Source organism: Mauremys reevesii, linkage group 2, assembly GCF_016161935.1.
Source record: "Mauremys reevesii isolate NIE-2019 linkage group 2, ASM1616193v1, whole genome shotgun sequence".
Lineage (NCBI taxonomy): Eukaryota > Metazoa > Chordata > Testudines > Geoemydidae > Mauremys > Mauremys reevesii.
Genome location: NC_052624.1, coordinates 281,220,168 through 281,232,371, shown reverse-complemented (window position 1 = coordinate 281,232,371; position 12,204 = coordinate 281,220,168). Strand labels below are relative to the sequence as shown.

The 12,204-nt window shown below is 52.7% G+C and overlaps 1 protein-coding gene across 1 annotated transcript in view; it reads right to left on the bottom strand.

Moving 5' to 3' along the window:
- Positions 1-12,204, bottom strand: part of ADGRB1 (adhesion G protein-coupled receptor B1) — a 349,272-nt gene that overhangs the window by 142,543 nt on the left and 194,525 nt on the right. Inside the window, exons 15-17 of the mRNA XM_039525203.1 lie at positions 7,745-7,820; positions 4,544-4,646; positions 3,291-3,334 (exon numbers count right to left, since the gene is read on the bottom strand). Of these exons, the coding sequence (XP_039381137.1) occupies positions 3,291-3,334; positions 4,544-4,646; positions 7,745-7,820 (223 nt within the window). The remainder of the gene's footprint in view (positions 1-3,290; positions 3,335-4,543; positions 4,647-7,744; positions 7,821-12,204) is intronic.

Sequence of the window (12,204 nt, the reverse complement as noted above, 5' to 3'; positions counted from 1 at the left end):
TCGGGATTTTCTTTCCCTTTAAAACAATTCTTGGGCTTGATCAAAAATACAATCAAAGTGCTAGACTGCACAGTAGATTGATTAACCTTTTTGGTGCTGCTACATTATCAAAGACCCAGTACACACTGCCTCTAACATGAACAGTCACTTAACTTTGGAAGTATTAACCTGAGGTCACACAACTATTGTACTCATTAGCAGAGCCAGGGATAGAATGCAGGAGCCTTTGCTGCAAACAATACCATTGGCAGAAACAGCTGTCGAAACGCTTTGGAGTTCAGGAGTTCAGCTGAAGCTTGGGGTGAAGGGTCAAGCCTCAAGGACAGAAGAGGACATGGGTTACTTGGAGAACACTCCTGCTGCAGAAACTTTCCCAGGCGTCATCAAGGGCAGCAAAGCAGCCTGAAAACGTTATGCAAACAGCTTCGCAGCTCCTTCTGCCAGAGCGCAGCCAGGCAGATCTAGCTCTGGAATTTCCTCCAGTGGAGTCTGCAGCTGCAGTCTTCTTGGAGCTTTTAACCAGTTTGGATTTTAAATGCCATTGGATAAAAACACAACGCACCAGAGCATCCGAGGAAGTGGGTATTCCCCCACGAAAGCTCATGCTCCAATACGTCTGTCAGTCTATAAGGTGCCACAGGACTCTTTGCTGCTTTTACAGATCCAGACTAACACGGCTCCCCCTCTGATACCAGAGCCTGAGAAACAATCTTCCAGATGGATGGCAACAAATCTGTCTGAGGTTCTGAAATATAGCACTGATAACAGACCCCCCACGTCAGCACCTAGAGTGTGCCTGCTTAGCTCCGAGCTAACGGCACGTCCTCTGGTGTGGCGGCGTGTTGAGGACTCCAGAGTGAAAACACCGCTAACATATCAGCTGACAAGAGACAGCATAGGCAGTAGAACAAGCTGTTCCGGGCCAATCACTTTGTGGGCAGTGATCTGAAGCACCTGGATGGACCGGGGAGCCAGACCCCCAAGGCTGTCTGAGATAACAATACCACCTTGAACGCTGCCCCCGCCTCAGCTGCCTTCCACTGTCCCCGCCGCTTCCAATTTCTAGCTCTGCCCTGACTCTTTCCTGTTCTAATCCTGGGCCCTGTCACATGAGCCTCCAGGTCAGTAACGGAGCCAAAACAATACCTGCCCTGATGCAGCCCTTTCCAGGATCAGCCGCATGGGTTCGTTGAGGCCTCTGCCATGCCCTCCCTTCTCATCATGGCTACACTTGTCTTGCTCAGCTGAGCAAGAGGCTGAAGGGGAACAAGACTCCGCAATGCACTTGCTCAGCCTGCCTATGTAACACCAACAGACCCCGCTCATCGGCAGTCAGGACTGAACCCAGAACCTCTAGAGCTGAATGCACGAGCCTGTACTGCGTGAGCTAAACACCCTATGGCCCCTAGCTGAGGCTGTAGAGCAAATGCATTAATCTCTCTCTAAGTGGTCTTGGTGCCACTAGATGGGATAGAGCACCACACCCAGGAGGTGTGTGGGTTACACCTGGATCTTAGCCTCAGCCTGGCGTGGAGAGCAGCCACGGCTCTCGGGATATGAGTCACACTCTGAGAGCAAGTGGGGAGAGGCCAAGGGGGTGGAGAGAAGGAGGGGTCTGGGCTCAGCCCCATCCTTGTTTGCTGGCCAGGTAAAGAGGGGCAGAAGTGAACAGGGGGGAAGTAACCTCACTCCACAGCAAGAGGGGAGCAGGCAGGAACCGTGGCTCTGAAGTAGGGATCCTTTCTGGAGCTTCTCCTGGCACATCACCGCTATGGACAGCCCCTGGCTCAGTGTACCCCCTAGCGAACAGCGTATACATCGCCCCTTAGCAAGCACCGAGACGCATCTCCACACGTACCCATCACCGTACTGCAGTGTCAGCATGGTACCCAGGTGGCAGACCCCTGCCACCAGCATCCCAAAGGGCTCTCCTCACGTATTTGAGCAGCCTTTGGTTTTAGCCCTGCGGCTCCAGGTTGCCCTGAGGTACACTAGGGTCATTCCACAGACATGCCTGAAGGCATCACTGCGTTCATCGGATTTAGCCTGTGTATTCCTTTGTGCTAATCATGGTCCAACCAGAAGTCTATCAGCCGGCTACAAATGTGCCCAAGTATAAGTGGCTTAATGGAGACAAAGGGGGAAGATCAGAATTGTTTTCAAGATGATGATGATAATAATAATAATGAATAATAAATAGTAATAATAAATACAGAACTTTGTGCATTTGAACCCAAGGAGTGAAACTGACTATAAACAGAAAATGAAACCAACTGACCCCCAGACTGATACACAAAAATAAACCAGAGAAGTGGCAAAAAGTGCCGGTAAGTGAGATATTTCTGATCCTTCTGGGGTTTATTCACAATCTAAGACATTTTTTCAGCAGCTACTTCTTATGATAAAGCTGCTCTGACTGACATCTCCTCCCCCAAACTGTCAGTCCCGATTCCCTGTGGCAACTATCAGGTTTTTCACTTAGCTGATCAACAACACATCAGGAGACCCTAAGAAAGACCCGGACAGGGCTACAGATAACAGGATTCCTCAGAGGAATCATCCCACCACACCAGACCAATGCACCACCTACTTCCATTTAATGAGCCTTATTTTCAAAAGTGGCCTCTAATTTTGGACTTTCCCGGTGCCCAACTTGCACTGACTTTCAGAGGGTGCTGTGCACCTACAATTCTGGCCCAACACCTCTGAAAAGTCAGGCTCAACATTCTTCATCCTGAGCACCCCAAAAATAGAGGCACCCAAAATCAGAGGCCGCTTTTGCAAAATGATGTCCAGTCCCCAAAGCTCCCATGGCAAATGCAACTGCCTCTCTGGCAGCGGGAAGCTATTCTCATCACTGCTTGGATGCTTCACACTGTGGTGACAGACACAGCTCGATGGAGAGACTGGAAGCATTCTGGAGAACATCAGTGGGTCAGAACCTGGGTCGCACTCTGGAAACAAGTGATCTACAGCTTTCAAATATACGATTTATCTCAACGGTGTTTCTGACAAAGAAGGCAACGGCCTAGTGGCAGATCCTTATTCAGATCCTGCTTGCAAGGATGTGAATGGAAATTGCTGAGGGAAGTGGGAGAAAGATCTCGCCTTCCCTTGCCAAGGAAGCTGACAGACAAAGCCAGACGCAGGAAAGAGATGAATGGTGAAAGTGAGGGGCCCGAGACAGTGACACCTCATCAGCTGCCTCCCAAAACAGACACACCCTGCCAAGTCCCAAAGCTAACGTGCTCCAGAGGTGAGGAGAGCCAATCAAAAGCAGCTGGACTTACACATCGGCTTCGTCCCACAGGATGCAGGTCTGGTTGGTGGTTCCCTGGCAGGAGAGGAAGAAGAAAGGGAAAGAAAGGGAGATTACAGCTGTGCTGCCAACAGGGCATCTACAGAATTGACATGGGCACGGCATTTAACATGGCATGAACACACAGCCGTGTTGCAGACATGCCATCATAGACCTCTGCCCTCTTCATGGCCATCTTCTGCTGTGGCTCAAGGGCCAGGGGAGAAGTGGACTGTACCACGCCCCCGTGATCACACTCACACTCGTCAGAGCATCAAGCAGGGAGCTCGGCTCATTGTCTGATTGATCTTTCCCCTTCTTCTCCCCACTCAGAATCCCATCCCACCCTCCTTTGTTGGAGCTGCAGGGTTGCCTGTTCTTGCTGGGCTCAGTCCTGCTCCCATGGGCTGCAATGGAAGCAGGACCGTGTGTCTGCAGTATGGGTTGATCCTGGGGGAGAACCTCTGGCGAGGTGCCACATGCCCTCGGTGCCCGCTGACAACAATGGGAGATTTACCATTGGCTGCAGCAGGGCTCGAGCCAGGCCAGTGCTGAGCGCTTTTGAAACTCCCCCGCTGCAGGATGCGGTAGTCCCATGCGGGGGCTGCAAGAGGACATCCAGACTGGGAGACTGGAGGCACAGATTGGCTCTTAGACATGTAAATACCCTTCCTATGCATCCAAGGACTGACTCAGATATCCTGATCTGGCAATGGACCTGCTTTCAAGGTGCCAATGACAACAGCAATCCGCACTTCTCTAGCACTGCCTGAGAACTGCAAAGCACTTTGCAAACATTCATGAATAAAGCCTCTGCCTTGAGACGGTCAATATCATTAGCCTCATCTTATGAGCAGGAAAACCGCAGCCCAGAGAGGCTGTGACTTGCCATGTCCCAGGGTGAATCAGAGTCAAATCCTGGGGCAAGACCCACTGTCTCCCGAGTCCTGGTCCCTGTTACCCCGCCTGCCTTCTGGGTTAGGGAAGTGGGTTCCCTGTAGTGAGCTTCACTGTGCAGTCCAAGTTCCCAAGGACAATCACTGAGGAGGGAGTGACAGCAGGACACCAATGCCAACCGGATTTCACTGTGTCAGACCCATGACTGCGAGCCTGGGGTAGGAGACATGAAAGGGTCTGGCGGTGATGTTCACAGCCCATCCCCCTGGAGAGACCTGCTCGGCGTCACGCTCTCGCCGACACCCAAACCAAGAGCGTAACTCCTGACGCCGAGGGCAGGGGACTTACATTGTACAGGTGGGAGAACTCGATCTCCAGGGGCGTGAGCAGAGTGCGGGGAGACGGCTTCACAGTCACCGAGATGACTTTGGAGTTCAGCACCGTGGCGTTCCTGGGGAGAGAGGGAAACCGGCACGTGAGAGCGGACGGAGACGGTTACACAGAGAGAGTCCCACTGGGCTACCTGGAACAAGGCCAGCTACGACCATAGCAGTACGCTAGGAGTGGAATCAGTCCAATCCGTGCAGTCAGCATCCAATGCGCTTCCTGCTGACAGACCCCACCCTGCTGCTGTTCTGGAGCCTCTGCCAGCTCCTCTGGAACAAGAGCCGCGTGCCGCAGAGTACTGGCCCCGCAGCACGAATGGATAACAAGGGACCCTCTAACCAACCAACTCCCTGGCACGGACTCGGGTGGCTGCATTTGCCCCTCTCCTGATACTTCAGTAACACCTGCTATTCCCGGATCTCAAAGCCCTTCGCTAAATCCGTTAACCCTCACCACGCCGTGGGCAACGGGTGCTGTCCTCAGATAGATGGAAAATTAGAGAGACAAGGGAGGTGAGGCAATAGCTTTTATTGGACTGGATGAGAAGTCAGAGGCCCAAGCTTTCAGCCTGGGGTGTCTAATGTTAGGTGCCCAGACTGACATTTTCACGAGTGGCTAGTGATTCGGGGGTCCCCGCTGGAGATGCCATAAAGGGGCTGGATTCTCGGAGGATGGGTGCTCAGCACTTTCTGAAAATCAGGCCCCTTTAAGGTGTCCTGAGTTGGGCACGTAAAATCAGAGGTGATTCGTGGTCCTCATGTCCCAGCCGGGAGCTGTGGTGCTCAGGTGATACATAGGCACCTACCTGCAGACAGTCACATTTGGTTGCCCCTGGTGGCAGGGATTGGAATAGATCCCAGGACACTCCCAGTCATCACTGCACTGACCACTAGGGAACACTCCTTCCCTATTCTGATTCTCACTTCTCCCAGGCATGTTTGAAATCATTTTCTTTTCATCAGGGTCTTATTTTCTATTTACCCAATAACAATTGGGAAAGGCTTTGGGCAGCTAACTTCTACTCTGAAGTGACTGCGGGGGGGGAGGGGGGGTGTCAGACTTTTAACCCTTTGACTCCCTCTGTCCTGCCACCCCCTTCAACTCCAGACTGTGGCTTTCATACCAAGGGCCTCTATTTGGAATGTCACTCCTCTCTCAGGGTGGATCTCCTATAAACCTCAGCTCTGAGGCCACAACTATCCAAGAGTTGCGGGATCAAAGAAGAAATTTAAAATAGTTAAAAATAAATGTCTTTAATGCTATGCGTGATTAACCTGTGGAACTCACTGCTGCAGGAGATAATCAAGGCAAGTCAAGAGGGAGGAGACCCATACATGAATAAGACTAGCCGTTGTTATTTACTAGGGTAAATCTGTAGTGACTCCTTTTGTTTAAATGGAGTGACTCTGGATTTAAACCACTGTTACTGAAAACAAAATCTGATCCTTATTCCTCCTGCTCCCAGGAAATAGACTGATCACCAGTTGAGGTCAGGAAGACAGTTACCCTATAGTATGGTATTGCACGATTAAGTACATTATTGGGGCTACTCCCATCTCCTTGCAACTTCCCTGTTGGACAGAGGAATGATGGACTTTTCCTCTGATCCAGCATTTCTTCCGTACAGTCACAGGAGATTCAGGGCTGTACAATGTTTAAAGAAAACTGGCCTTAATTAAGCAATGCTGTAAATCAGGACCCAGGGGAGAATGCCCTGGCAGAAACTCCTGCGGAAGCCAGTTAGCAAAGCCTATTCACCACTCAGCCCTTCCAGGCTCATTCCCAGTGCTGTAATGGAAGATATTACAGAATACAGCCTCTTTGCTCACTAATTCTAATTCACTAGCCACCCGCCACTGCCAGCGCTAAATCTGTAGGTATTTCAATGATTATCCACGAGGAGCGATGCCCTGGCGTTTATGGTAAATGGGCTCATGCTAATCAGTCCAGAACAGATTTAGAAGGTGCCTTAGGATGCTTAATTTACTGCCTCAGTACCAGCCTCAGAAAAAAAAAGAGAGAGAGAAAGGAAAAGAAAAGCTATTGCTGAGCACAAAAGCTTCAGCGCCCTGAGGCACTTTGCAGAGGCCTGGAACGCTGCAGACATGTGCAGCCATCCGTGCCACTGTGCTCCGCTCTCCGAGCCCATCTTGAGGAGTACTGCTCTCGAATGGCACCGTGTGGCAGGCAGCTCCTCTCCGGAGCACGCAGCCCCAGATCTGTCAGGAACAGGGCAACCTGAAATGCCTCACAGCGGGGAGTGATTGGGTAAAAATCCACTGTGGGGAGGAGATTTCAATGCCACAGTTCTGCTCTGCCATCATATGCCTCAATCCTGCCCAATGCTGAGTGCCCTTAGCGCCCGCTGAGATCCAGGGAGGTGGGAGCACTCAGCACCTCCTGGCGGGGAGGAAATAGGAAGCGTGCCAGGGAGAGAGGGGGCTATTAACTCTTTGGCCTCCCCTGCAGCTGTCCTGAGTCTGGGCAGCAAGGCAAAGATTTGAGAATTCATTTGATGAGTGGGTTTTGAGGGTTCATTCGCCAGCTCTTTCCACCTGTGACAGGTGCTGCATGATGCCCAGCGCTGGCGCCAGGGACAGGGTCCATGTCACACAGGTGTTGTGTCCCCACTGCTTGTATCTCTCTGGACGGAGACCACGGCTATTTCATTTCTCATCCAGACAGATCCCAAGGAATAACGATCCCAAGGAACCTGGCAGCCCATCATGATCTCAGCACCAGAGGAGATGTTCACTGAGAGGGCAGGGATCTCGCCTGACTCTATGTCTCTTTGTTGGAGCATAATACCTCAGGAAGTAGCTACTACTTTGTGCTTCAGTGAGCAGAAGGGAAAGCCCTCCCCTGGCGCAGCTGGCCACATGATGTGCAATGCTGCATAAAAATGGAAAAAATCTTCCTGACCACCCGGAAAGTGATCAGCTTATGCCCTGAAGCATGAGCTTGGACTGAGCCAACTTCACGTGCAGCACCAGTTATTAGTGGCCCAAAAGTTATCCCTGCAGAACCAAATCCTCTCCCTCTTATGCAAGTAGCTCCACTGGCTGCTCAGGTCTTGCCTGGCCCCTTTAATTTCCAGTCAAGGAGGCGGGTTTGTGGCTCTCTGAGTGCCGAGGGGCTCTGGAAAGATAAGGGTGTCCTTACCTCTGGAGCGAGAGGATGCTCCCCAGGTTCCGGTACAGCACGGTGCCCACCACGAAGACGGACGAGTCGTCTGTCTCTACAAAGCGGCAAAGAGAAGGGAGAGAAAGACAACAGCACTGTGACGATCAGGGACGGTGAAAGCATCATCAGGGCCCGAGGGTAGTTTACGTGGGGCCCGTCCTGCAGGCATTAGACTTCAGTGGGAACACATTCAATGGGGGTAGATGGGAGACAGGGCATGGGAGTAATGAACACAATAGGAAGGGGGGTCTTTGTGCAGGCTGCTGCACTCAGGCAGGGTCAAACATGTCTCCTCAGCTCTTCACCTCCCCACAGGCTGAAATTTCCCCCCTGTGCTGAGGGCCCAGGCAAGGCCCAGGTGCCATTGATTAGTTTCAGTGGGGCTGCTGCAGTGGGTGGCTAGCCTGGGGCAGGCTGAATTTCTCCCTGCCTCCCTCCCACAAGCCGCAGCACCTACTCTCACCACATAAGGGCTCCCTATGGCCTAGCCTGGCTTTCAAAGTCATGGCCGAGGCTCCGCTGCCCTCAGCACCCCACAAGCAGTGCTCAGCACCTCGCCGGCTCGGAGCCTCTATGATCACACAGGCCCGAGGCCCATGCACAGGCCTTGAGCTTTAACTGGACTGAGCCGGACTGGAGGTTTCCTGTTCAGAACTCCAGCTAATTCCTCTGACAAGGCCAGGGCAGGAGGCACGTGCTGGGAGTCTAATCGGAAGCAGCAGCCGCCCTGGCAGCGGCTGGGTGGACGCAGCGGTTCGTTTGCCTCCGGGGATCTCTAGCTGGGCTCCGCGAGCCAATCCGCAGAGCGGCTTGGAGGAGAAGGTCGGTAGCCCGCACCTGGCTGCCTTGCAGATCAGTTCTGAAGCCGAGCCGATGACGAGCCGTCAGGGAGCCGAGCTGTACCAGGATGACTCTTGCAGCTGAGGGTGGGAGATTTTCACCCACAGGCTGCCGAGCCCCAGCCTGACCCAGACCCCCCTCTATCCCCGCACGACTCTGCACTTGACATCAGGCCGTTCTCTTCTCTCTCCAGAGGATGAGCCACGAACGCTGCATGGCGGGGCCCGGCTCCACTGGGCTGGCTCCCTCACGCTGGCGTGATGGACCCTAATGCTAGCTGACACTGCACAGCCGGGGCAAGGGGGCCAAGAGGCCACAGGCCCTTCAGTTCTAATCCCAGATGAGCCTCCGACTCCTTTGTGTGACCTCTGGGCATGTCACTTCCCTGCCCGCCGCCTCTCTCGCACAACCCAGCTGGGAAAAGCAACAACCCCCCTGAAAACCAGATGCTACATCTCAGCAGAACCTTAATGGGTACAAACATTTATTTGGCCTTTGGCCTGGTCCTTCAGATCCCTGCACAGACAAGATCCTCCTCTCCTCCTTTGTGGTAGGACCCCCCACACACACACACACCCCAGACTCTCACACTCGCGTGATATCATGGGTGAGCAGAAAACTTTAACCCCATGGGCCTGGTTCTCATTTACACCCTTCTGGGCATGCAAAGAGGCTGTCGTGTAAATGAGACTCGGGGCTGAATTTCTTGGGTCTTTATCAAGACTTTAGCGACATAACTGCTCTGTCTTATTTATGTGCAAAGATGACAGAACAAGGAGCAATGGTCTCAAGTTGCAGTGGGGGAGGGCTAGGTTGGATATTAGGAAAAACTATTTCACTAGGAGGGTGGTGAAGCACTGGAATGGGTTACCTAGGGAGGTGGTGGAATCTCCTTCCTTAGAGGTTTTTAAGGCCTGGCCTAGTTGGGATGATTTGGGTGGGGTTGATCCTGCTTTGAGCAGGGGGCTGGACTAGATACCTCCTGAGGTCCCTTCCAACCCTAATCTTCCATGATTCTATGAAATTACACCAACAGGTTACCTGGCCTGGCACAGTGTTTTATTTTGATTATCCATTCTTCAGTAGCCCAGACACTAGAAGCTGCACACCTAGAGCACCTGCACACAGAGCTGCAAAGATTTTTGAGCATTGCTAAACCCAGGGTTGTGAGTTCAATCCTTGAGGGGGCCACTTAGGGATCCGGGGCAAAAATCTGTCTGGGACAGTACTTGGTCCTGCTGTGAAGGCAGGAGACTGGACTAGACGACCTCCTGAGGTCCCTTCCTACACTTCTATGAAGATTGCATGCCCAGCTCTAACTGCGGCTTGCAGGCATGATGGAGGCCCATTTTCACATGGCCAGGTTTAAAGCCCTATGGTCAGCTCCTCAGCAGTGTAAATCATAGAGTCATAGAATGTCAGGGCTGGAAGGGACCTCAGGAGGTCATCTAGTCCCACCCCCTGCTCAAAGCAGGACCAAACCCAACTAAATCAGCGTCGCTCCTTTGAAGCCAACCGCTAATTCCCACCCGCTGAAGACCGGGTCTTTATTTCAGCGAGCTGCAAAGTGGTTGTTCTATAAAGCAGGGGCGGCCACACTTCCTGACCCTCCGAGCCGCATACGACAATCTTCAGAAGTTCGAGAGCCGGGGCGCGCCTGCCACGGTTCGGGGCTGAAGCCCCTGGGAAGTGCCTGCCGGGGCTCGCTCCTGCTGATGTTCCGAGCCCCAGTAAGCAGCCCATGCAGGACAGAAGCCCTGAGACCTCCATCCCGCTGGGCAGAAACCAGAAGCAATGCATTGTGGGGGCTGCTGAGGGTAAGAGGGGTGTGTGACTCGAGCTGTTGTGGGGGGGGGGCGAACCTTTAAATTGTGCCCCACCCACACACACTCTCAGCAGGCACCAGTCATCTCTGGCAGAAACCCCTGGTCCCACCACCCCGCCGCAGGGCAAAAGCCCTGAGCTCTCCCCCCAGTCTGGTAGGCGGGGGATGGGGTCACAGGAGGATCCACAAGCCACACTTCAACTGTAAAAGAGCCACATGCAGCTCACGAGCCAGTTTGGCCACCCCTGCTACAAAGACAAACTGTGCCCCAGTATTCTCCCTGCCATATGCATTTGCAAAGAAGAGATGGGCGTTAAAAAGAATTAAAACGCGTCTCCCACACAAGTAAGATATCGAAAAGGACCATCTTTTGCTAATATGATGCTACAGGATAAGACCCAGAAAATGCAGCTCCGGATGGGATGAAAAAGAATAATAATGTAAGTCCTAATTTGGGGTATCTAACCATTTATTGTGCTTGTTGTAAAGGACATAATGCAGTTTACAAGGCAGTGATCTCTTCCTAGCCTGGGCTGCAGTCCTGGATTTAGTCTTTGCTCTGCTACTGACTCCCTGCTTGACCTTGGGGCAGTCACTTAACTGTGCTGCACTTCAGTGTCCCCATCAGCAGAATGGTGGTTCTAATGCTGATGTACCCAATGGGACAGACTCTGCAGCTTCAGGAATGGCTGTGCTTGGAGATCTTTGGGTGAAAGGTGCACTGGGAAGCCAAGGGATCATGTCAACAACTCAGACAGTCTCCTGCCTTTGCCTCAGCAGAGGACGGTGCAGTCTGATGAAGAAAGCGCAAACTGCCTGCTCTCGCTGATGAAGCCAACCCGCACGGGGCACAGCTACAGAGAAAGGGACAAGGTGACGGCTAGTCCTCATTGCAGGCACAATTTAGGCTCCTCTTTTTGAAGTACTACTCTTAAATATTTAGGGCCCAGGCCTGCAAAGAACCGAACACCTCCCACGCAAAGAGGAGCCCCGTGAGCTTACTGAGAACCAAGGCTGACTTCAGTAAGCGGCGTCTACACTCAGTACCCTACAGGATCATGTGTTTGCAGCTGATCCCAACCTCAGAAGACCTGCTGCAGCTAACGGATGGTCCACAGAGTAGCTACAGAATCAGACCCTGGCTGAGTGCTCTAGGATCTGAGCCCTGAGCCCTGCAGTTTTCTTTTAAGATCTGAGATTCAGGATGGCTTGGCTTATGCTCAAGCGAAGGCTGGATTTGCTCGGTTTGCTTCGCCTCTCTCTCCCCATGCTGTTTGGGCCTGATAATAGACTGCCGCGGAGCAAATGACCCCCGAGTGATTAATGCCCCCTTTCCTGCAGCTGATGTGTGGTTACAGAGGATTACACACAAGAGGCACAGACATCACTCCAGCTACACGGCCACTGCCCATCCAGCGGCCAAGTACTGCCTGCCTGCCCGGCCGCCAGAGCCAGCCAAGCTAATAACCCAGAACATTTCATATCCGCCGCACGATGAATGGCAACCTTTTCTTCTCCCTCCCTCCCTGCCTCCGCAAAACTCCCTCCATTGCCACTCGGCACGAGGAGCCTATTTTCATGAAAAATACAAATCATTAAACTGGTAACACTGCTCCCAAACCGTTCCAAATGCCAAGATGTTCGCTCCCAGAGAAGCGTCTTTGTGCGCGCTGGCTAACGGCATCGAAATGATGCCGCGGACCAGAGAGAAAACAACACACAACCCCCACCGAGGGCTAAAAGGAACCAGTTCAGGGAGGGGACGTCCTGCTCA